Source organism: Canis aureus, chromosome 12 (assembly GCF_053574225.1).
Source record: "Canis aureus isolate CA01 chromosome 12, VMU_Caureus_v.1.0, whole genome shotgun sequence".
Taxonomy (NCBI): Eukaryota; Metazoa; Chordata; class Mammalia; order Carnivora; family Canidae; genus Canis; species Canis aureus.
In genome coordinates, this window is record NC_135622.1 from 49,735,251 (window position 1) to 49,762,100 (window position 26,850).

The following is a 26,850-nucleotide window of genomic DNA, read 5'->3' on the forward strand; positions in this document are numbered from 1 at the left end:
TATGTAGCAGGTGTAAGTGGGTAGAGGATTATAAGGACATTTGCTCTAAGTCTTATACACTGCTCCCTTTTATGATCTATTGGTAACTGACCTCATTTATAAAATGTAAGTAACTTTTTCTTTGGGGGGTGGGGTGGGGTGTGGGGTTTAGGTCCAGCGGTGGTTCCACCTCAGTATTATGGTGTTCCGTGGGGGGTGTATCCAGCCAATTTATTTCAGCAACAAGCTGCAGCTGCGGCAAACAACACAGCAAATCAGCAAGCAGCATCACAAGCTCAGCCTGGACAGCAACAGGTATAGGCCTGCCTTCATTAAGTTAATGGAGTCTTTGAAATTCCATGAGTGCCTTGTTGTCAAGATCTGTGTCTTTTCATCTTCAATATGTAGTACAGTACCTAGTATATAATTGGTATAAAGTATTGATTTCATGGTTTTTTTTCCTAATTGGTATTATATGAATTTAAAGATTTGGATGTATTCCATTTCTACGTTTCTGTTATTGAAACCATCTTGAAATCTGTAGCGATTTTTTATTTTCTTTTCATCACCTCTTAAAGTATGCTAATTTATTTTCCTATCAAAATAGTTACCGCTTCATTTCCTTCTGGGCATTTAACTTACTATTTTAAATATTATATTATATATATATAACCAGAAAGAGTACTTTCTATTTTGGGTACTTTATATTTTTAAGGAAGATGAAAAAGTTGAAAGATGAAATATTTTCACTAAGGGTTATATTTAAAATCTTAAAATAGAAAATGTTTATTACAAAGGTCATTCTCCACCCCCCACCCTCCCACCGGGGCCGCTTTCCTGGAACTATTTTAATAAATGTAGAACAAAAAAAAATAATATATATATATAAAAAAACACTATGGATGATTCAGAATTCTGACAGTCAAATTCTTCATATTTATACCAAAGAAGCAACTTAATGATAAGTATAGTGTTATTTGGCAGTTAATTTTTATTCTAAATTTCCTTTATATACTTTAATACTATATTGATGTTTTGTTGAAGTTGTCCTTTGGCCTAGTCCTTGTAGATTATACCACAGCATCATTTAATTGTTTTTTAACCTATATCTTCTTTGGGGAAACATGAAAATATCATACTACCTGAACAATACACCTACATGTCAGGCCTACTTACATGAGTGATGTTAACAATGAATCCCCCTTGTACTGAATTGTTTATCTATTTTTGTGAAATTAATATGATCTAAGATTTTGCCATTCCCCTCTTTAAATAAATTTAATTTTTAATACTGCACTGGTAAGTTAAAGAGCACAAATACTAGAAATAATTTTTCCCAAAGGCCTTCTAGAATCTCCATGTTACTTAGTAGATTGTTCTAGTTGTCAAGAGCCAGTGATTGTTTTTTATTTGAAATATTTTGGTTTTTTTCATGTTAAATCAACATTTCATTGCGTATAAATATGTTCAAAGAATATCCAGAGACTGTCGTATGTAAAGAGTTGTCTGGGATAAATTTATTTATCTGTTATTTTATAATTCCATTTTTAAGGAAATCATTTGTCCTTTGTAGGTTCTCCGTGCTGGAGCAGGTCAGCGCCCTCTTACTCCCAATCAGGGCCAACAAGGGCAGCAGGCAGAATCGCTTGCAGCAGCAAATCCAACTTTGGCTTTTGGTCAGGGTCTTGCTACCGGCATGCCAGGTATATAGTTAGTTAATTGTAGAAACTTGCATAGGTTTAAAAATGTTAAATGTAGACACATTGAAGAGTGAAAAAAATCAAGAAATGTCTTAAAAGTCTTGCCTGCCTTTCAATAAGTTATTTAGAACTCAGATGCCAATAGTTGAAATCAGTACTATTTGTGAGAATTAATAACAGAGATGGCATACATGTACTAGAATTCTCTATACATCCATTTTTCCTTCATTGGTGTATGGGATAAAGCCATAGCATTTTCCCAACTTAACATAGCCCAGAATTACTGCTTCAAGAAATAAAATCAATTAATTAGAGTTGGCATGTAAAATAAAACCTCAGTTTGTCATTGCTGCAGAATAAGAAAGTCATTTAGTTAATATTGAAAAACTTGCAGCTTAATTTTTCCACTTTGAACATTTGTTCCATTGTGTTCAGGTCATTTGTAGTATTTTAAACTATTGTTATTTATAACCTGATAGTGTCTACTAAAATATGCCTATGAAAGCCTAATGCAAAGAAATTTATAAAAGTTCTTTCCCATTACCACAGCACAACTTTTAGAAAGGGCCAAAAATACATTTTTTTGGTGAAGTAGATTTTTATGAAACCAGATACAAAATTACTGCAAAATTACTTATACTGTAAAATTAATAATAATGGAAGGAAATTATTTTTCTTAATCCAATAAAAGCAGCACTTGTTATATTTTTTTAAAGTGAAATTTAAAACTACACTTGACTATCAATAGGTAATGAGTCACTTCCTGTTTCTTCATACTCCTAGACTCACTTTGTTTTTTAAGTATGCTGTTCTTTTACTTTTAGTCTATGAGTAGTTACTTCTATAACTGTATAGATTATTTATTAGTGAAATGTGTGTTCTGGTTTCCATTTAATTGTAATATAGTTAAATTTTCTATTCAAATCATTTAGGAAATGTGTTTAATGTATTGGAAAAAATTGTGAGGGTTTCTTTTATGTATTACATGCTGCTGAATACTTCTGTGTGTGTGTTTTTTTTAAGGATTTCTTAATTGCGTTTATTCTATTTTTTTCTCATTTATTCTATTTTCTCTGAGATTCTAAGGTCTGATTTTATCATCTTGTCTAGCCCTCTGAATAAAGAGAAGATGTTAATACTGCGGTCCCTGAAGTACAAATAATAGAATGAGAGTGTTCTTGTAATTTTCTTTTTGTTCTTTTTCTTTCTTTCTTTCTTTTTTTTCCTTTACCACAGCTATGTACTGGCTTCAGGGAAGCTGCTTTCCTGGAGCCATTGTGGATTAGAGATCTTTGAAAATGTACTGTGAAGCTGAAGTTGTAGACACGTAGAGGGACATGAAGACAGGGCTAAAGGGAACTGAGCTGAGAGTTTATGGATGACACTGCTGAGATTACTCTGGGCTCCTCTTTCTATCCCTCCCTTCTTTTAAGGCTTGCCTTCATGATTCCTTTACAGTAACCCTAATATTAACTCAATAACAATTGCAAAATATGACCTCTCCTCCATTCTTACTTTTATCAGTTCTTTGTTGTATTTCATCATATTGACTATGTTCAACTCTCTACACTCCTCTCTACCATTTCACTACCTTCTCTGATACTTTATTCTCCTGGCTTTCCTACCTTTCTCATTGTTTCTTTTAATCAGTCTCCCTTTCCTCTGTGTAGATCCTTAAACATGGAAGATAGTCTGGCTTAGTGACTAGATGCTTTGGAGTCAAGTCTGCCAAATTGCTGTATCACTTAGTCATATGACCGTGACCAAGTTCACTTTTCTCTTTGAACTTAACTTTCAATATTGGAACAATAGATACTTTACTTTTTTTGTGTGTATGTGTGTGGGGCGGGAGTATCTACTTTCATCTTTTCAGCTATCATCTCTAGACCAGTAAACTATAAATCCATCTATATCTTGGATTCTTTTCTGAACACCTAACACATTTTTGCCTTTGTATCAGAATTACCATGTGTGTGTTCCAAGCACTCCTCAAACCGACAATGTCAAAAAAATGAACTCTGTCCTAGATTTATCTTATTATTGTTTACTTTATTTCACTACTATTTTTTACCCAACACCCACAAGTTTTATTTTCAACATTTACTAAGTTTAAGTTGTGCTAATATTTGATACATAAAATGTATCCACTTAACTATATGTACACATAATTCATATCCATAGTAATATTTTGAGTTTTATCTTTGAAACTAATTTCAATTTGAGTCAAACATTTCATTTTTTACAATAACCCTAATCTGTTGATGAGAATCTTCATTCCACCTGAGGTAAGGCATGTAATCCTGGGTACAGCTGGGATATGGTACTGGGATGGTCAGAACTGCCCCTAGCCCATACAGGCAGGATGCCTTGGTACAACATAGAAAAGGAGCCACATCATCTGAGTAGATACAACCATAGTTCCATAAACTCAGCTTGATGAGTGGAGCCTGGTAGGACTTCAGCTCTCATTGGGTATCTCAGCCAGGTACCCTTCTACAGGGCATGGCCTGCATGTTGGTGGCCATCCTAGAGGGGACTACTCGGTGGTACAAGCAGAAAGGGATGATCAGGCCACCTTTGTTCAGCTTTACTCCTTGCTCAGAAAGATGGTGTTAATATTTGCATGGCTGAGTTTGGTCAGATAGGAAGGGGTCTCTTTGAACCACTTATGTTGATTTAGCTGAAGAGAGAAGTCTCCATAGGTGACGAGAGAAGTCTCCTTGATGGAAGATCATTTTCATGTTCACATGTGCACATGCCTGTGTGACATGCAAGTGGACTTTCAAGGCTTAATCTTAAAATAACCCAGTGTTGATTCTTGACTCCTAAAAATTATGCTGTCAAGCTGGCTATAGGTGAGCTATGCAGTTTTCCTCTTTTAAATGTTCTTAGTCTTGAAGTACAAACTATAAGGAAAGCCTATTCCAAAACTATTAAGATGAATTCATTACTTGGAGCGGGAGCTCAAACATTGCTCTCAGAGCCTCGCTTTGGCCACTTTTACCTAGGAGTATTGCAGAGGGGTTGAGAGGAAGAGAGGAGCCAGCAAACAGTTTCTGTGTTGCACCCTTGCCCTGGACCAATGGGCCAGAGACACCCCCATCCAGGTGCCTCAGCAAGGCAAGTGCACTTGGTCCCATGCCCTCAAGGCTGTCCACTATCTCTTGAACTAGAAACTTTTGGTTTTAGCCTCAAAATCATATTTAACTCTTGATTTTCTTCTATGTTCCATGTTCAGTAACTCGTCAGTTCTTAATCATTCTGTCCCACATTCATTTGTTTTCTTTTTTTATTTTTTTTTTTTTTGTATGATAGTCACAGAGAGAGAGAGAGGCAGAGACATAGGCAGAGGGAGAAGCAGGCTCCATGCACCGGGAGCCCGACGTGGGACTCGATCCCGGGTCTCCAGGATCACGACCTGGGCCAAAGGCAGGCGCCAAACCGCTGCGCCACCCAGGGATCCCCATTCATTTGTTTTCATCTCTGCTATTCTTGTTTAGCCTCTTCCTTATCCTCCCACTAATTCGGCCTCTAATCTTTACGTCGTTTTCTTCTCCTTTTAGTTACATTTCAAAAATACAAGTTAGTTTATACCATTCTGGTTCTTAAGATTTTTAGTGATCTAGTCCCAAACTATGTAGTTGATAGTATCCTTCTATAATCCTACACTTTAATACACTAGATCATATACTGCCCCCCCCCACACACACACACAAAATGCCTGTAGCCCTAGTTAATGACTTTTCAATTGACTTTTCCTAGGTATACATTTTAAACAAAATTGGGATATATAGAGTTTAACATTTTCCTTTCTTTAACATAGCTTTATAAACATTTTGTAATTAGCTTTGCTTCACATCCTTTAATATCCTTTCCACGAAGCCTTCCCTGGTCTTTCTTTCCTAGTGCTTTTTTATCAGTAATTACTCTTTTCCCTTCCTGTAGCACATAACTTGTACCTTTCTTTAGTACTTCCTTCTGCCTTGCATTTCATTTAGTTTTTTGTGCACTTACTCAATTCTGCACTTACTTTGCCATGTTTAAAAGTAGAAAATGAAAAAAATATATATAAAAAAAATGAAAAAAAAATAAAAATAAAAGTAGAAAATGTCTTAGAATTTAAGTGGAACAGCTTTTTTTCTATTTCTCCTTGAAGGTCAGTTAGTAGATTGGTGTCGTGTCTTAAAGTGGCATCTTAGAATTAAGGAAATAGTACATTACCTCCTCTACTATGTTGTACAGTTCTTGAGTGTGGGGACCATTTCTTTTTTAAAGCCCTGTATCTTATTAGAGTCTCTCAGTAATAAAAAGATTGAGTAGAAATTAGAAACTTTTGAACTAAATGACAAGACCAAATGTCCATTGACTGATGAATGGATAAAGAAGATGTGATGTATACATACATGATGGAATATTACTCAGCCATCAGAAAGAATGAAATCTTGCCATTTGCAACCATGTAGATGGAGCTCGAGTTATTATGCTAAGGGAAATAAGTCAGAGAAAGACGTAACATATGATTTCACTTATGTGGAATTTAAGAAACAAAACAGATGAACCTAGAGGAAAGGAAAAAAGAGGAGAGGGAGGCAAACCATAAGAGAGACTCTTAATTATAGAGAACAAACTGAGGATGGGTGGAGGGATGGGTACTGAGGAAGGTGTGGAGGTTTTTTTGTTTTGTTTTGTTTTTGAGGAGGTGGGTGTTTGTTGATGAACTTCTGGGTATTACCTGTAAGTGATGAAGCACTTAAATGCTTCTCCTGAAACCAGTATTATACTATATGTTAACTAACTGGAATTTAAATTAAAAAATTGAAACATTAGGATCCCTGGGTGGTGCAGCGGTTTGGCGCCTGCCTTTAGCCCAGGGCGCGATCCTGGAGACCTGGGATCGAATCCCACGTCGGGCTCCTGGTGCATGAAGCCTGCTTCTCCCTCTGCTTGTGTCTCTGCCTCTCTCTCTCTCTCTCTCTTACTATCATAAATTTAAAAAAATTTTTAAAAAAGGTTTAAAAAATTGAAACATTAATAAAAGCCAGGAACTTAAATATTAAAAATAGAAATAAAAAGATAACTAAATTCAGATTGATTAGAAAGTCAAAATCATTCTATTGTAATGTTTCTTAGTCTTCATCTCTTTATAAAATCCACTTTAAAATTACAGATCCTTACAAATATCCAAATACTTTTAAAACAAAGACTCATAAAGATAATATGCTACATTTAAAAAATAATATAGGTGCCCCAGTGGCTCAAGTGATTAAGCGACTGCCTTTGACTCCGTCATGATCCTGTAGTCCTGGGATTCAGCCAGGGTTGGGTTCCCTGCTGGGCTGGGAGGGGAGGGAAGGGGAGTCCTACTTCTTCCTCTCCCTCTGCTCTCCTCCTCGGTGCCAGCCCTGAGGGTCAGGTAGCAGTGGAAGAAGATACTTGCCATATGTTAAAATAGTGAAAGAGTTAGATACAACATAAAGAATTCTAAACAGGTGAGATAAGTCATCCCAATAGGAAAATGGGCAAAAGACTGGAACAAACCTCTCCTAAAAGAAAATCCAGATGCCCAGTTATATGGAAAGATGCTCATCCTCCTTAGTATGGGTAAAGAAAATCAAATACATAACATTACTTCTGCATATTTTCTGGATTAGCCAGATGTAAAAGTCTGAGAATATAAAGTGTTGTTAAAGTCACAGAGCAGGGGGGCCTGGGTGGCTCAGTGGTTGAGCATCTGCCTTTAGTTCAGGTCATGTTCCTGGGGTCCTGGAATTGAGTTCCTCATCAAGCTCCCTGCAGGGAGCCTGCTTTTCCCTCTGCCTATGTCTGTCTCTCATGAATAAATAAAGTCTTTTTAAAAAATAATAAAGTCACAGAGCAGTGGAAACTAATACCAAATTAGTAAAAATGTAAATTGCACAGAGTGTCCACTCCTTTAATAGATATAGAGAAATATGTGCACTTAACAGACAAGGAAACACACACCGAAATGTTTATGGCAGTACTATTGGCAGTGTCCCCCAACAGGGACCAATATAAATGTAGAACAGATAAATGCATTGTGGTATCCATCCATTGAGGTGCTACACTATAATGGAAATGCGTATCTGTATACAACCACGTGAATGAATCATACATGAAAAATTTGAATCCAGGGCAGCCCGCCTTCAGCCCAGGGCCTGATCCTGGAGACCCGGGATCGAGTCCCACGTCAGGCTCCCTGCATGGAGCCTGCTTCTCCCTCTGCCTGTGTCTCTGCCTCCCTCTCTGCATCTCTCTGTGTCTCTCATGGATAAATAAAATCTTTAAAAAAAATTTTTTTTTAAATCCAAACCAAATGATGGTTAAGGAGGGAGGCAGATATGGGTAGTAGGGTGGTATGTAACACAAAGAAAGAGGAGGTTTGGTAGAGCAGGGACGGACATATGAGAGGTAGGGTACTGAGCACTCTTCTGTTTCTTAACTTGGATGGTTATCATTTTTTTGTTGTGGTAGTCTTTATACTGTACTTTTGAGTTTTGTACTCTTTATGTGTTTTATTTCACAATAACAGTAAATTTTTAAAGAAAGTATTGTGCTTTGCTAATAAAGTACCTTCTCTGTACTGTAAAGAAAAAATTAGAGTCAACATTCCCTTTCTCCCTGTGGCCCTTTTTGCAGCAGAACTCCTCAGAAGCATTGTCTGTACTTGTTTGTGGTTCTCCCATTCTTGACTCAATTCCTCACAGTTTGGCTTTCATCCCGCCATAATGACTTCCATGTTGCTAAACCCATTGGTCAGTTCTCAACTCTTAATAGGTTTTAGCAGCATTTGACATTGTTGATCACTTAGCCTTCATTGAAATTCTTTTTTCTTTGGCCTGCCAAGAGACCACATTTTTCTAATTTCGTTCTAATTTCCTTTCCTTCTTTACTGGTTATTCCTTCGTAGTCTCTTCCCTGGTTCCTTCTCTCTCCAACCTCTTACTGTGAAGTACTCTGTCCATAGATTCCTTTTTCATTTTCTTGGTGATTTTATCCTTTATAGCTCTAGCCTGGACCTCTCTTCTAAAATTGAGATTTCTATATCCTATTTGGCATTTCCAGTTGGATATCTAATAATTTCTTCTCAGATTTATCACATTCATTCCGTGAGGAGAGGGTTTAGAAGCTCTGCATTCCCTCCTAGATTTTGCCCTATATGTCTTGCCCTCTGTGTCTAATTGGCTGGTCCTCCTAATTTATATTCATTTATAATGAAAGTATAATTGCAAAACAGAATACTGTAATTAAAAACATCCTTCGCATGTGAGAGTGTTGACCCAAGTGGTGAAGGTAGTTTTCAAACTTAAAGCTATCAGAGGTTGCCAGTGCCTTTTAGCAAATGAATGTCAGACTGTTGAACCTTATTCCTTGTTTGTCATGCCTTTCTCAACCTGACTTCTGGGAGGGGAAAAGCTTTCCTGCCTTAAAGTATCTCTTCTGTGTAGTTAACTTCTCTTTTGTGCATCTAGAATGGTACTTGTTATATACCGTCCTTGGTAGAATTGGCAAAATAGTCATATTTCTGTTCAAAATCGTTACTTTCTGTTCTGTAGTTAAGGACTCCCCACTGAGAAAGGCTGCTAAGAGTAAACTTTCCTAAATCATGCAAATTGTCACCTGCCTTGTACTTAAAGCTATAATAAAACTAATAATGCGTGCATGATAGTTATCCAAACTTTAGCTCAAGAACCTTTACAAAAAGGTTGTGACCTTATGATTTTAAAGTATGTGTTTATATAATTTACATTTTTAAATGAATGCTTACAAATGAAAATCTATGGGGATGCTGGTAATGAAGCAGTTGGTTTAGAACTTTATTAAAATTGAATAATAAATATTTCTTACAGTGTTCTACCTCACATCCCCTAGTTTTCCCATCTTTCTTTCAGAACTAATAGGTAATATTTTTCAAGTATCAGTGCTTGAATGCTCTGGTTTCTCTTCAGATCATATAAAGTATCAGTGCTTGATAGTCTATAGTTTCTGTATCAAAGAAAGTACCTCATCATTCTGTGGTCCTTGAGTGGAAGGCATCTCTTAAAATTTAAAGAAAACAATTTTACTTACACTCTGTATTACATTTCCATATATTTAGTAAGTAATACTTTCTCAAATGTGTTTGCTTTTCATAACTACCTAAGGGTTTTATGTTAACAGTATATAATTATATTTTCTGGTTGATGAAAAACAAATAAAGGGGAAATAAACATGCATGTGTTCTATAATAAATGTCTTCATTAGTAAACATTTGTTTTAATATTGTCTAGGCTATCAAGTACTAGCTCCAACTGCCTATTATGATCAGACTGGTGCCTTGGTGGTTGGCCCTGGAGCAAGAACTGGCCTTGGAGCTCCAGTTCGTTTAATGGCTCCAGCACCTGTTTTAATTAGTTCAGCAGCAGCACAAGCTGGTAAGTTTAAGTGATGTTTTCAGGGATAATATTTTTTCTGGTGTTCTTTAAGATATTTTAAAAATAGAGAATAGTCTTTTGGATAGTTTCAAGAAGTATCTGAAATTTATTTTCCAGCAGCGGCCGCAGCAGCTGGAGGGACTGCAAATAGTCTTACAGGCAGCACAAATGGTCTTTTTCGGCCAATTGGCACTCAGCCACCACAGCAGCAGCAGCAGCAGCAGCCGCCAAGCACGAATCTGCAGTCTAATTCATTTTATGGGAGCACTTCTTTGACTAGTAGCTCCCAGAGCAGTTCTTTATTTTCTCACGGACCTGGCCAACCTGGAAGTACATCTCTTGGCTTTGGAAGCAGTAGCTCTTTGGGTGCTGCTATAGGCTCAGCCCTCAGTGGATTTGGTTCATCAGGTAAGTTGCCTTTTATCATGAGTGTACTCTTAAGTTTATATGAGGTATATATATGTTTTTGATAATAAGGTAAACATTAATAAGTAGCTTGTAGTGTAGAAAGGACAGGACTAAAATACTGGTTTGTTTAATTTTGTAGAAAAAGTCTACCTCCAGCACATCTTTTAAGTTTTATGAATGTTTTGCTCATTTCAAGCTGCCCATCTTTTACTCAGAATACATTTTCCCTTAGCTTTAAGAATAGTGTTCCTATAATTTTTGTTTTATTGAGGTTTGCTTACAGCAGTATATTTTAAGTTAATTACTAGCTCTTCTTTATTCTCTACATAATGTTGAGGAAGTAAATATTTTGCCATCTTAAATTTCTGGTGTTTTAAAGTAATAATTGTCTTTGTGTGCTTATTAGATGGTTTATTCTTATTAAATGTTAGTAGCTCATTATGATTTTCTTTAGTTTGTATAATATATAAAAATAAAATATAATGAAATGTTCTAAACAGAAGCCCCTAAGAAACTACTAGTATGCTTATCTTTTAGGTTAAACAATGTGGCCTTTATCACTCAAAATTAATTTAAAAGCGTGTTTCTTCCCATATCTTAGTTTCATATATAATACTTAAAATTTTAAATTTGAAATAGCTTTACAAAATAATTTCCCCACACAAACTGATTTTGTAACTGAGGAACCACTAGGTGAAATCAGAAGAGGCCCACATTAACTCCCTATTGACATACTTTGTTATTCTCTGAGGTTTCCAGGGTATTCAGGAAATATTAGGGGAAAAACAACTTACCCAGTTTTATTGATATATTTTATTGTCACCCTTTTCTTCATGAGAGGCAGGGCAAGTTTTTCAGACTTCAGGTGATTTTTCTATTTCTGTAAAGTCTTAGAATCTTTAATACCTGCTTCTCATCTGTTTTCCCACCGCCTTAAATTGTATGCTTTTCTGGTGCGGAAAATGTCAAAACTGACATGAGCCAGTCCTTTTTTTTTTTTTTTTCTTTTTTTCTTTTCTTTTCTTTTTTTTTTTTTTTTTTTTTTGAGCCAGTCATTTTTAAGTGTTTGCTGGTTTTCTAAGGAAAGATCTTTTGAATTTGAACATTCATATTTATAAGAGGAATGGGCTAAAACATTTATAAACTTTCAGATGCAAAATGCTTTTTTGTTATAGTGAAGTGCAACACGGAAATAATCACTGTTACTGAACACAAAGTTACCTAAAGAATGGGCACAAGAACTTCTGAGGGAATATCTAATGAACATGAAGACTCTTCAGGCCTTTAATTTTCCTATTTGAGTTTTTCATTCCTTTTGGAGTTCAGTATTTTTATCCCTACCCAAGCACTCCCATAGGACTCAGTTTTTTGTTTCTAATACGGTCGACAAGCATTTTCCCCAAATAATCCCAACATGCTGAAGGAAACTGAAAGAACATATAATTTTTAAAAGATAAACTTTGTAGAAATAACTAGTTTCTAAACTAGAGATTCTAGACTCTAAATAATTCAGGAAAAACAAGAGCTTTGATACATCTCCTGTTCCCTTTTCTAATAAAATATGTCACTGATGGTCTGGAATAGATTTGTAGGCCCCCTTACCCAGTTCTTTCAAATTCCCATTTGTCTCTTAGTTGTTAAGATCATTCCCCCCAGCATTCAGGAACTGGTTGGCGTGAACATTTTGTTCCCTACAAATGTTTACTGCAAAAGCCTCTTTCCCAAAAACTGATCTTCTTCATGCCTCCCTTATTTATAATCATGCTTATGCAATTCTCACTACGAGTCTAGGTGGCTCTGTTTACTTTGCTTCAGAGGGCATTGGCAGTTGCCACTCCTGAATGCCAAGACATAGCCTCTTGAACATTTCATGAGAGTTCATTCAAGTGTGATACGTTTACCCTTAAAACAAGTCTACCCGTTACCATTTCATAAGATGGCAATTCCATACCTATATGAAGTCTAAAATGATAGTATAGTTATGTGCACATATGTGGAACCAACACAGTCATTCTCTTACCTATATAATAAAGTTATTAACACTTATCAGTGTTAAATACCCCAGCTTATAACAGTCAGCTAGGAAACTTAGCTATCAATATAGTAATTAAATCTTCCTTTCTATGACCCATTATTTAGAAAGTGTTGTAACAATTGAAAGCTTGTAATTTAACATTTTATACACAGGTGACATGATTAGCAACTCCACTGTTGGTCTAACCTTTTAGGTATTTTAGGTATATTTTGTTTCATATTTATAATCACACTGTTGCAGATAACTTAGGCATATAGTAAAGGTTAAAGAGCCAGATTTTTAAGGTTTAAAATAAAACTATTTCTGAAATACTTTTAAATGTTTGGCTTGGCTTTTCCTTTTTGGAGGAAAATAAAATTGTATGTGTCAAAACTGTGGGGGTTTTTTTGTTTTGTTTTGTTTTTTGTTTTTGTTTTTGTTTTTTTTTGGTTATTTGCCAGGGGAATGACAGTGCTATTGCTCTCATTATTGAGCCTTTGTCTTTTTCCTTGTCAATTAAATTGTTTTCTGAAATAAATAGGAATTTTAAATATAGCCATATTCTAGAACAATCACTTTGACAGTGTCCTTTTAAATTAGCATAGTTAATGTAGCATATGTTGACAATTTTGCCAAAAGCAACTTTAAGAAGAGGTATTTTTGCATTAGTGTTTGCATTTGGTTTTGCTATTAAAGTGCATATGCTTATGTAGTACTTCTCTATTACATGATACCTTAAAATGTGCAATTTTCAATAAAACATACGATCAGTCTTTCAGAAACCACACTGGCTGGTTTAAAAGGTTGACTTGTGTTTTAATATTTTGCCTCATACAGTTATGTGAGCCTAGTATTTTTCCTTTATGAGAATCTGGAATTTGGCAAAACCAGAATAATTATTTTCTATCTTATAAGCTTAACTTGGTCTACCATGTGCTCTGCTTAATTTTTCTCTTAATTTTTCATTATACCCTAATGACCTACTTATAATTGACTTGTGATTAGAAAACCAAGACCTAATAGAAACTTTAAAATTCTCCTGAAAAAGGTTACCATATTGGTCCGAATATAGAGCTTGTTTAAAAATTTGACAGGTTAAGAAACATAATAATGAAATTACCTTAGGTATAAAAGGCATTCAGTTTAAGGTGAGGGGTGGATGTCTGTGTTTAGAAATTGGGAAGAAGCACTTGAAAATGTGGCCTCTAAGTGAGACTTAAGAATTGGGAGTTTTGGACAGCCCTTTTAAACCCTTGGTAAAGAAGTGGATTATCCAGATGTGTTGAATAACAGATCTTGGGTTATTTTTTTTTGAGCGTGGACCGGTACAAGGGAACGAGATTCTACCATTGTTTTATGATTTTGCAGAGTACAAAAGGAAAAAGGGTTAGAAGGTTGAACTTGGGATTAAGTAGAAAGAATTTAGTATGTAGTTCAGTTAGAAATGTAAAATGAAAGAATCGTATATTATCTGAGAAAAAAAAGGCTTACCAGTCTTCACTTGAATAAGGGCCTCATAAAACCAGTAGTAGAATCTTAGGAATGGAAGATCCCGAGGGGTAAGTGAAAGTATGTCTTTGATGTGATAATAGTAATGAGAGCTATTACTTTTCTAAAAGGAGTCTAGTTTTTCATATCTGTTTTGTAACTTAGTTGTTGAAGGATAGGGAGAATGTGTAGTGTGAAAAGTACAGAGAAGTTAGTTGTTATCTGTTATTTCACAACTGACATATTCGGGCCAATATGGACTTAAAAGACCATGGTTTGAACATAAGCTAGACGCTAAATTAAATATGAATGGTGAGGGAAATGTATTAATAATCTGTTAGTGTAATCCTTTCTGGACATTGAGTTGAAGTCTAAGAACCTGATTCCAGAGATTAGGACACTACAAAAATTTAACCTTAATGGAATTTAATCTCTAGCGTCTCCTAAAGCAGACACCTTACAATTCCAGGGTTTATAAATCATACCAGGGTATTAAAGCACAGTAATCATATGTGTCGATGGTAAATATGTGTGAAATAATAAACATATGAGTGCTCTGTTAAGTATTTGGTTACTTTATTGGGGTGCATTTATACCCTTTTATGATTAATAAGTTAGTTTATATAGTTATCACAGTAATTATCTTCTTCATAATGTTTCTAAAAATAATTATTGTGATCACTTCTGTTATTTCCCAGCAAGAGTTGGGGATAGGTTTTATTCAGTTAACACTGTATGTAATTAGGGTTTTTTTTATTTCTTCTTCAGTTGGCAGTTCTGCAAGTAGTAGTGCCACAAGGAGAGAGTCTCTATCTACTAGCTCTGACTTGTACAAAAGATCTAGTAGCAGCCTAGCACCCATAGGGCAACCATTTTACAATAGTCTGGGATTTTCCTCCTCTCCAAGTCCAATAGGCATGCCTCTGCCAAGCCAAACTCCAGGACATTCACTTACGCCACCGCCATCACTTTCATCACATGGATCCTCATCCAGTTTGCATTTAGGTAAAAAAAAAAAACCAAAACCCTTTTTATTTGTATGTATACATGTAAGTGTGTTTGTGTGTGTGTTTATAATATATGTAAAATATTTAATGTTGGATAAAACATGCCAAATTGCTTTTGCTTTTAGATATTTAGCCTTTCGAAAAAGTTCTACTTTCGTGAAAATTCAAAGTGAGGGTCTAATGTACAGTAAGGTAAAGACCCCTATTGTATCTTATGTTCCTTTTATGAAATACAGTGGTGTGTTTTTTCTTGTCTGTGCTTTTGATTTGTGTGTGTTTTAGATCATCTGAAAAGTCAACTGTTTAAACATGATAGTAAAAGAAATTTCACTGTCGAAAGTTTTTGCACACCTAAAGGAAAGCATTAGTCACATATTTACTGAACTTCAAATAGTTTAGTACAATGGTTTTTGCTTTGGCCTTTGAATCCTGGCCATTTTACTAAAGGTTGTATCAGGGTATATGAATTTAGTATGTTTGTGAGTTAGAGTCTTAGGGGTTTGGTCCATATACTCTTACTTTTGAATATGTCATTAGTTTAAGAAAAAAATGTTTTAGGCTTCTTATACCCTTGAATTTGGAGCATTTAGACCTTTTGTTTATATCTGTATGTTAAAATTGCTACCTACCCCAAGATTATTGAATTGGTGGTTACCTTTTTCCCTCTCCAGGAAGTATTTGTTGATGTAGTTAAACAGAATATTTTGAAGAGATTTTTGGGTATCAGAGGCTGTATATGAATCCCAGTCTCTTCAAGGAAAGTATTTCATTAAAATTAGATTTTGAATTTTTGTAATTTTAGTTAACTCCATTAAAACAGATTCTCTTTTTGATTTTCATGTGCTTGGAAAAATTTAAATCAGCTTGTGATTTAAAAAGTAATGTTGCTGTTGTTAGCAAATATAAGTCAGTGATTATATTTGACACACACACCCCCATCATAAGGGTGTAGCTCTTTTTTCCTAAAGCTCATTAATACGTAAGTGTCCATGTAACAAAGAGCTCTTTTGCAGTGATCATTGTTTAGATATATGTCAGTGTGAAGTGGCCTGGAGTTTTAGACGCTTGTCCTGTGCTCAGAATTCTGGGTCCTTGGTCTTTTGTGGATATTAAATATATACAACTAATTAATTTATTTGGGTGGGATCCTAGTATCTGTACTGCATTATTTGTGTAAACTTACCAGTTTTTAGCCTCATACCTTCCTTCGTTTATCATCTTTTCTTGGTCATAGGAACTGCTCAGTTCCTGATCTCTATTTCTACTCAGACCCCCTCCCTCCCACCAACCCCCATGTGTAAGACATGCCTTTGAAACTTTGAAATGACACAAAAATTTGGTATATAATAAGCCTAAGAATAGGTCTCTCATAATAGTTTTGTGTTTTGTTCAAAATTATATTTGTCATGTCCTGTCCTCACATAGGTAAGTTCCAGATCAGATTCCTGTCAACCGTTACTACTTCTGAGTGCTTTAGAGCCTGTAAAAATGGCATTAATTATTCTACATAGCTTGCTTAGAAATTAGAATATAGATGAATTTTTAGATGTCTCTATAATTAAGCAGCAATCAAGATATTTTTCTTCAGACTCAAAGAACCCAGCTGTGAAGATGCTTACAGAAGAAATTCTTGTCAGTTACGAGAACTAATTAATCATCGCTTGGGCCATTAATACTTTATAGCCTGATACTTTTGTACCCAGAGTTAAACTACTTAGTTTAGCTTCAGCTGGAAATGTGATCTTTTTAATATATCTCTGATTGGAATTATCTGTAGATGATTTCCTTTAGTGACCTCCCAGTTTCTTTTAGTTTTAGTTGTATGACAGGCAGTGTTGTTAACAAGGACCGGGTAGACCTGCCAGTTTGGAATAATTTAATAGATTTCATACATATACTCTTTACATGGTGTTCATGGAAGTAATCTATTTGCTTTCACCTGATTGAATCACAATACAAGACTTCCATGCTCTCTGCTCTAAGAAAACAGTTTAAATTGCCTATCCTTTAAGTGGATTTCTTCATGAATCAGGTTATCAAGGCAGCTAATTTAGAAAATACTTATGGAAATGAATTTGCATATCCATTTTTAGAAATGATCTCACTCAGCTCACATATTGAGAATATAGTATCGTGAGATAGGAATTAGTTCTCAGTTTCATTAGAATTGGTTGGAATTAATTAATTCCAGGTTATTGTCTTGTGAGAATTTCAGACGGGTAACCATTATAATTATTGATAGGCCCTCCTGATACCTACATTCTTAAAGTATTGAATGACACACTTTTTTTTCTTTTTTAAACCAGCTCTCCCTTTGTTAGTTATTTGATTCACAGAAAGGGCCTAATAGCAACATTTTGTGCTTCTGTCTTTCCAAAAAAGATGTTTTAGTTTTAAAAATAGTTGTCATTTGGTTAACATAAGTATTTTCTTTTCTTCTTTTTTTAAAGATTTTATTTATTCATGAGAGGCAGAGAGAGAGAGGCAGAGACACACAGGCAGAGGGAGAAGCAGGCTCCATGCAGGGAGACCAATGTGGGACTTGATCCCGCGACTCCAGGATCACACCGTAGGCTGAAGGCAGACGCTTAACCGCTGAGCCACCCAGTCGTCCCAAAATAAGTATTTTCAACTCATGAATACTAGTTACTTTTTCGTTAAAGAACAAATATTTCAATTGATAGGTATTGGTTCATTTTTTATAAACTAAAATATTTCTGATTTACAACCCTGTTACTTTTTTAATATATTGGGAGTCAAAAACAAAGTTTTTTCCATTTCCTAGTACAAAATTTCTTAACAGATAAAAGATTCCTTTTTAAAAAACAAAACCACAGTATCATCATCTTTTAAAATTAATAATTTCTCACTATTTTGTTTTCCCTAATTACCTTAAATGTCTTTTTATGGGTCCCAATAAGGCCCCATATATTGCATTTGTTTGATATGCCCTTTAATCTGGAGCCACTTCCCCATTCTCTTTTTTCTTTCCATTTATTTATTGAAGAAACTTTGTCCTATTGAATCTCCCACATTCCTAACTTTGCCAATTGCTCCCCCACGGTAGTATTGAATGTGCTTCTCTATTCCTCATATTTCTTATAAAACGGAATTAAATCTAGAAGTGTGGTCTTATTGTTTGTTTTTGTTGTTTTTGACAAAATAAGTTCGGTATTCTCCCTGTTGCACCATATCAGAAAACACACCTCTGGTTGTCTCCATTGTGAGCTTGTCAGCCTGATCCACCTAATGGTGTAGCAGCCTAGAATTGAGCATTTTTTTCAGATGTTGCAAAGTGCTGATACTCTAATTCTGTCATATCTTCAGCAGTTATTAGCTGGAAGTTTTCTATAAAAAAGAACTCATCATTGTGAGGTTACCCTGGAATATAATATAGTTCATATAGGAGTCGGAATAATGCTTGATTTCTTTAACTTTATTTTCTAACTTTGAGAATGAGTTGATGCCCTGGCAATTTCTGTATGTAATTCATGTTTTGTTTTGTTTTGTTTTGTTTTTATCATTGTTACCTGTAAATTGATAGCTTTTAGGGTACTTGATAGGTTTTAGCTCATTGCAGTCTGAGAAACTTCAATTTTATACCTTCTTTTTGATCCCTTAAATTTCACCATCTAAGGTACCTGGCTTTCAGCTCAGGTCATGATCCCAGGGTCGGGGCACCATGTCTGGGCTCCCTGATAAGTGGGAAATCTGCCCCTCCTGGGTTTCTCTGCCCCTTCCTGGCTCATGGTCTCTGGCTTGCTCTCTTTCAAGTAAATAAATAAAATTTTAAAAATTACCTTTTGCCATTTGGAACCCTTCAGATTGGCTCCCATTTGACTACAACTTTTTTTTAAAGCAGCATTTAAATACTGAGAATCAGAGAAACAAATGGGAACGAAGAAGGAAAGAGAAGGAATTTTAAATTAATGGTTTTTGGGCAGCCCCAGTGGCTCAGCAGTTTAGCGCCGTCTTCAGCCCAGGGCGTGATCCTGGAGACCTGGAATCGAATCCCGTGTCAGGCTCTCCGCATGGAGCCTGCTTCTCCCTCTGCCTGTGTCTCTGCCTGCCGCCCCCCCCCCCCTTGTGTGTGTGTGTCTCTCATGAATAAATAAATAAAAATCTTTTAAAAAATTAATGGCTTATCTTGAAATACAAAAAGCAGGGTTATAGTCTGGGTTTCAGGTGAAGTGTTCAGCTTTAAGTGAATTAATTTTCTCATATTATCTTGATCTATTAGGGATGGAGGAAATTATCTACCTGCAACTGTTTCTGTAATCATTCTCTGATAGAATTCAGGATCTAATTTTCCCCCCCTTTTTTTAAGATTTTATTTATTTATTCATGAGAGGCAGAGAGAGAGAGGCAGAGACACAGGCAGAGGGAGAAGCAGGCTCCTTGCAGGGAGCCTGATGTGGGATTCGATCCTGAGTTTCTCTGATCACACCCTGGGCTGAAGGCGGCACTAAACCGCTGAGCCACCCGGGCTACCCTCTTTTTCCTTTTTAAATAAAATTTTAAAATATGCTAGTGATTTCTTATTTAATCTTTATGCTCACATAGTAATTAGATTGATAAGGCATTTCCCAGTCATAAAGCAACATTCTGTATTTTTATTTAACTTAGAACTTGACGAACTAATGGCTTATTCCTTGTACCTCTTCATTTTTGTATATGTGCTGCCAAAGTGAGCACTGTACTTCTTCATTTTTGAACTGGCTTATATTTTTCTTAAGAAAAAAGGTACCTAAAAAGTGTAATTCAGGCTTTGAGCTTAGTGAAATTAGCTTATTAAAAGGTGGCTATCAGTTCTGACAATTCACTAATATCTTATATTCAGTAATTTGCTTCTTATGGATTAGAAAATTTTATAACCTATTTTCTAATCACAGAAAATTTTATGTTAAAAATAGGCAGAATAAAACTGTTAGTATCATTTTTCCTATTAAGTAGAAGTTAACATCTGTTACAATTGCTGAACTTTGGCAGATTGTGTCATCTTCTTTTAGAATTAAATGTTTAAAAATTAAAACAGGGTGGCCCAGGTGGCTCAGTGGTTTAGTGCCTGCCTTCAGCCCAGGGTGTGATCCTGGAGACTCCGGATTGAGTCCCACGTCAGGCTCCCTGCATGGACCCTGCTTCTCCCTCTGCCTGTGTCTTTGCCTGCCCCCCCAACCCCGTCTCTCATGAATAAATAAAATTTAAAAATAAATAAATAAAAATTAAAACAGATATGACCAAATCGGTTGTAAGGCAGTGTGCAGTTTTTCTGAATGTCATATGGTCCTTACAGCAGAAAAACAGAATAAATTATTTTGAAGCTTTCATTGAAGGTACTCCCTATAATTGAATAGCATTTGAATAGTTTTCTAATGCACCTTCATATGCATTATTTCATTTCATCCTAATTGTTAATGTAGACTGGCTGAGCAATATGGCCATCAAAGATAGAAAAGCATAGTTCTTATGAGCCCAGGAGAATTGCCCAAACCAGTAAATGATGCACCATTTGACTCTTGCTACTATGCATGATTTTTCTATTATGCTATTCTATAATAAATTGAACAGTTTTATAAAGTGTATAAACAACAGTATTCTAATCAGCCTCCAAAACTGTGTACCTCACAGTGGCATAGGTCATATATTTTTATTTTTTATTTATTTTTTTAAAAGTTTTATTTATTTGTGAGAGACACACACACACAGAGAGGCAGAGACACAGGCAGAGGGAAGAAGCAGGCTCCATGCGGGGAGCCCAACGTGGGACTCCATCCCAGGTCTCCAGAATCACACCCTGGGCCAAAGGTGGCGCCAAACCACTGGGCCACTGGGGCTGCCCAAGTTATATATTTTTAAAGTTGTATTTAAGATTACTAAACTTACTAGAGCCCTTTCTCTCATTTCAGTTATTCTTGAGAAAGCCCAAATATATTAACTACTCCATGAAATAAAAATAGTGTTAATCATAAAGCAGGCAACCTAGAAATTGGCTATAGGACAGCATACCCAGCTCTCAACAGAGTATTATTTACAGGTTCTTGTGGTGATGTATATTAAAGCACCACTTCACAGCCTTGGTGTGTCTAAAAGTCATTTATTGATTGATATGAAATACGCTGTGAAGAAAAATCCAAAATTCTATTATTACTCATATGGAGATGCATATGATTATAAGATACAATCTTTATTTCATTTCTGTATACAAATTTATTGATCTTGGTTCTAGTTTGGAGTTACAGTGATTCATTTTTTTGTCCTTATGTTTTATTATCTGTGACTTTATGGTTCTAATGACTGGATATTTTCACCAGTTCAGTTAAGGTAGTCTCAGATTTAGAACTAGCAAATACTTGATGATCTAAGTCAGTGGTTCAGCTTCAGAATGAATCACTGGGAGCACTCAACAAGTGTGAGGAAGTGAGCAATTTGGAAATGTGTGGCAACAGTTTTTGCTTATCACAGTGATTGTAGGGATTCTATTGACGTTCAGTATCCATATGCTAAACTTCTCATAACAAAAAAGAATTTTATCCCACTTAAATATCCAGTAGTGCCCACAGGGAGAGAGACACCTCAGAAGAAAATAATTCATATTTTACACACGACCTTATCCAGTTCACATTTCTTTTTTTACTCATAGTTACTGGATTCCTTGAGTGTTCTTAGGAATCTTTGACCTTGTCCTCCATCATCTCCCTAATGCCTTTTTTCTTTTCTCCTACCATCTTTCCTTCCATTTATCTGAACTCTGCTTGCCAGTGTATATTTTAAAGTTTGGAAGTGATAAAAGTTTATAGATGAGAGGAAATGAAAGAAAGTCTATTGCTGTTTTGTATATGTTTTTATTTTTTGAATTATTTTTTGGTAATGTGTTTTTAAATGCTTTTCCCTCCTTGATATGAAGTGTGCAAATAGGAGCTTATTCTTTAATTTTGCTGATTGTATATCATTATTCTCTGTGATCTTACTGTTTTTATTTTTTGGCCCTATCTTCACATTTCCATTTCAGTTCCCCACTCAATTATTTCTCTACCCTTTTCTTTTTACTGAGATCAAGTAAATCTTCATGTGCCTCAAAAATTCGTTTAATTTCTCAAGATTTCACCTAGAATTTACATCATTACATTATTTATACACTAAGCAATGTACATTAAGTAAACATAAGATCAAAAATATACCTCTTAAAATACATGCAGATGTACTTTACGAGAGATCTGTAGCTTTAGGTAAGTAATCTTTAAAAATGAAGACAGTGTGTGTCTCATGGGATAACACTGAAAAATAACTTATATACCGAGAGTATTTTCATATGCGAAGGTTTCCTTATAATGTATCCAGGGATAGGTCCAATGGAAGAAGGGCAAGATCTTTACACTGTAAACTCTAAACCACTGACAGAAGTTAAATAAGTCAATTAAATGGATAGGCATACTGTATTTGGGGATTGAGAGAGTCTGTTATAAAGACATTGCCTTTCTTCAGGTTGATGTATAGATTCAGCACAGTCTCAAGAATTTTTCCGGTTTTTTAAAGAAATTGACAAGCTGATTTTAATATTATAAATGGAAAGACCAAGCCAAGAATAGTCCAGACAATCTTGAAGAACCAAGTTAATACCAAATTCGTTAAAAACTTACAGTAATTAAAATTGTGGTATTGGCACAAGAATAAGTAAACCAGTGAAATAGAATAGTGGATCCAGAAATAGACCTACTCATTTAGTTACCTGATTTGTGGCCCCCTTACCACTCTGGTATATTTGTGAAGGATGGTCTTTCTAGTAAATTGGACTGGAGCAATTAAATATCCAAATAGAGGAAAATGAACTTTGACTACTCTTTCACATTCTGTTCATGTTAAATGTTCATGTTAACTGTTCATGCACAGTTATAAATTTTATTCTCAAAGAAATTAAATAATTTGCTTATAGTCATGAAGTTAGTAAAGAACAAAAATCTTGAGCCCACGTCTATCTTGCTTATTCTAGGATATCACATTGCATTCTCAGAGAATGCTTTTCTTTCTGTGTAATATCTATCTGAATAAATAAAGGGTCTTATTCTCTAAGATTAGAGTTTTTTCAACTTTTAATAAAACTGTGGTAAAATACAACTTAGCCTATTGTGAGTTGGTGGGGAATGTGAGTTTGAATGTCGATATATTGACTCCTTTATGGCTTTTTGCTTGCTAACAATTGACCTTTAATCCAAGTTAAATAATTTTTACTCTAGTAGCCTAATAAATATTTTATTACTAATTTCTAAATTAAAACTGATGAAATGTGGTCATCTTTATATGACATTTTAAACAGAATAGGAATAAGCTTAATTTATACTGAGACTAATCCATTACTATTTTATGTTTATCTTTTGTGGGTAGTTTTCACCTCCATTTTAGGATTTTTGTATCTGGTCAGAGTTTTACATATTAATTCATTCAGCCAATAAGGACTGCTTGACTAGAGATACTATGTTACAGAAAAAGACACCATCCCTACCCACTATAATGGAGTTTGTAGTGTTGTGTTGAATGTAGACATATATGTCAGCAGTTAAAATGTAAAGATTGTAGTGCTCTTTCCTTATTGCACTTTAATTCCATTTTATATAAACATAATCTGTCCATTAGAATTATCATCTTAATTCCTTAATGATTTTTTTTGGTACCAGATTTACCACAGACTGGATTTATATTAGAGTTATTCTTGGGTTTATTTTAGATTAGAAGCAAGAAAGCTGAAACCTTTCTCCACAGCTCTAAAGATTAGATCTCAGCAGAAGTTTGGATAATTGATAATGAGTATTTTATTTATGAATCTATTGTACACTAGCTACTTTCTTGTTTCAAAAATCAGTTTACATTATACATGGATTTCTAAAAGCATTATTTGGCAGTTCCAGTCAGTGTGTTTTCTGATCAGTTTGTTAGAACCATACTCTTCAGAATACTGCACTTTGAAAAGTTTTATGACAGTCAACTGTGGAATTTTGTGTGTATGTGTTTTGTGGGGTTTTTGTTTTTTTTGTGTGTGGGGTTTTTTGTTTTTGGTTTTTTGGGTTGTCATTTTGGTTTTTGAAATTGAGTTTAGGTTTAGGTTTTTCTGGGTTAAACGTATCTTTCACAGTACCTTCTCGGTTCAACCCTCTTCCCACCACTTTAACAACCTCAACAAGAGAGAAAAATCAGTGTGCCTCTAATGTTTGTCTAGGATCAAAATTTTTCTCCCTAATATTCATAATTCAAGAAGCAAACCTTAAGATTGCATAAATCCACTGAGTAATCATGTTTTAAAGAGAAAAATCCCAGCTCCTATAGTTTTCATTTACTCCAGCCACTCAGGGCAGCTGGCCATGAAATCGCAGCAGGAATATTTTAAAAGAAATGAGAAAAAAAAAAAAAGAAATGCAGATCTTGTATTATATCCTGATGGTTTCTTAACTGTCACCAAAAGCATTTACCCAAGCCAGGAATTGAGGTCAGATCTGAAAGGGTAGTTGAGATGTCAGGGAGATATTTTTGCCCATGTGTTCATATCGGGCAGTCATTGAAGTTCACCCCACTACTTAGAATTTTGGGGGCATAGGCAGTTTTTAAAGTGTCCTTATTTTCAACAGAGAGGCCGTTAGTTTTCACTAGGATTTTGGGGGCATAGGCAATTTTTAAAGTGTCCTTATTTTCAACAGTTAGAGAGTCAGTTAGTTTTCACTAAAGATTAAGCCTTAAGCAGTTTTTGAAACCAAACAAAACTAGCTTTTTTTGTTGGAATAATGGAAATCGGCTAAGTGAGTTAATCATAGAAATGATGTAATACTAGTCTGAAGATTGGTTCATATATTAAAAAGTAAAATCTTTTTAAATGCTTTTTGATGAATGAGGGAAGATTTTCAAATATGTTTTGTTGTGATGGTCTCCCTCTTTGTATTTTTAGAAAGTTTACACCTAACTACAGGCTAAAAGGTAAGGTTATTTAAGTGCTTTTACAAAACAATTTCTACTGAAATGGAAACAACAGATCTTTATTTTGGTTTGCAGTTTGCATCTAATGTTTGCTTTACATGTTGTCATAAGATGTACAACTTTAAGATAGCACACCAGACATTTATGCTTTTTATATTAACCTATTAAAAATGATTTGAAAGGATTATGCTTTTAACTAGAATCACCTGGACTTTGGGGGCACCTGGGTGGCTCAGTTGAGCATCTTACTCTTGGTTTTGGCTCAGCTTATGATCTCAGGGTTGTGGGATCGAACTCTGAGTCAGACTCTGTTCTCAGCAGGGTATCTGCTAGATATTCTCTCCCTCTCCCCTGCTCACTGACTTATTCTCTCTCAAAAATAAATAAAATAAATCACATTGGCTTTTAAACTCCCTGAAACTTCGGTCTTTTTCCAGTAAAATGTTTGTGTCTTTTATATGGCAAACATATAGTTAATAATGATTTAAAAATATTATATGTAATTTATTCCCCATGTAACCTCAAGCGTATCCCAGATTTAAGAACATCATATGCCATTAAATGTTCTTCATGAGGTAAAGTGCAGTATAACTAAAAGGTTTAAGTGAATTGTGGAGATGTAAGGGTTTTAGAAAAACCTCAATCTAATTATTATTTATTCATTCTTGAGTTAAAGTATTTAGCTTCTCCAAGTCTGTTGTGTCACAAGTAAAATGGAGATAATTTCCTTGTCCCATAGGGTTCTTAAGAAGATAGCATATGTATTAGTTTTCTAGGACTGCTTTAGCGAACTACTACAGCTAGGTGGCTTAAAACAAATTTATTGTCTCACACTTCTGAAATGTAGAAGTCAAATCATGGTGATGTCAGGGCCATGTCCTTTTGAAGACCAAAGAAGCAGCAGTCCTTCCTTGCCTCTTCCTAGCTTCTGCTTCTGGTGGTTGCTGGCAATCCTTGGCATTCCTTGGCTTGTTAGATGCATCAGTCTTATTTCCACCTACCTCAATATGTGACATTCTCCCTGTGTGTCTCTGTCCTAATTTTCCTCCTCTTAGGAGGACACCAATCATTGGATAGGAGCCCAACTTAATCCATTATAACTTCATTTTAACTTGGTTACATTTGCCAAGACCTTATTTCCAAATAAAATCAAATTCACAGGTGCCAGAAATTAAGAATTGAACATAGTTTTTTGAGAGACTCAGTTCAACCCAGTGTAGTCTGCCTTCTGGTTCCCCTAAATTCATGTTTGGCCCACATGCAGAATATATTCACCCAAAAGAGTCAGAACCCATCCTCCCATCAACCCAAAGTCTAAATATCTCATCTAAATAACTCAGAAAATGGGCACATGGGTGGCTCAGTTGGTTAAGCACCTGCCTTTGGCTCAGTTCATGATCTGAGGGTCCTGGGATCAAGCCCCATGATGGGCTCCCTCCTCGGTAGGGAGTCTGTCTTCCTCCCTCTGCCCCTTCCTCACTTGCACTCTTTCAAAGAAATAAATAAAATGCTTAAAAAATAAATAACTCAGAAAAGTCCAGATCTCATCTTCTCTGTCAGACACTGAATGTGGATCAACCTTGGACAAAATTCTTCTCTGTGGACCTATGAAGCCTACAAAACAAGTTATCTGCTTCTAAAATACAGTAGTGGGACAGGCATAGGGAAGACATTCCTGTTGCCCAAGGGAGAGATTGGAAAGAATGAAGGGATTACCAGTCTCCAGCAAGTCTGAAAGTCAGCAGGACAAATCCTACTTTGACAAGACCTGAGAATAATCATTTGTGACTTAGATGCTCTGCTACTGCCCCACCTTTCTAGCTCTGCATCTGTGGCTCTGCTCTCAAAGTCATTTTTTGAAAAGA

General features: G+C 35.4%; 1 protein-coding gene across 13 annotated transcripts in view; it reads left to right on the forward strand.

The window, feature by feature from the left end:
• The window catches only part of PUM2 (pumilio RNA binding family member 2), a 95,366-nt gene that overhangs the window by 48,235 nt on the left and 20,281 nt on the right, over positions 1 to 26,850 (forward strand). For 10 of the 13 annotated variants that reach the window (XM_077844020.1, XM_077844021.1, XM_077844017.1 and 7 more), the window contains 5 exons: positions 152 to 294; positions 1,553 to 1,682; positions 9,968 to 10,111; positions 10,229 to 10,519; positions 14,790 to 15,026. In XM_077844020.1, coding sequence (XP_077700146.1) covers positions 152 to 294; positions 1,553 to 1,682; positions 9,968 to 10,111; positions 10,229 to 10,519; positions 14,790 to 15,026 — 945 coding nt within the window. The remainder of the gene's footprint in view (positions 1 to 151; positions 295 to 1,552; positions 1,683 to 9,967; positions 10,112 to 10,228; positions 10,520 to 14,789; positions 15,027 to 26,850) is intronic. The other 3 variants (XM_077844028.1, XM_077844030.1, XM_077844023.1) reach the window with 2 other exon arrangements.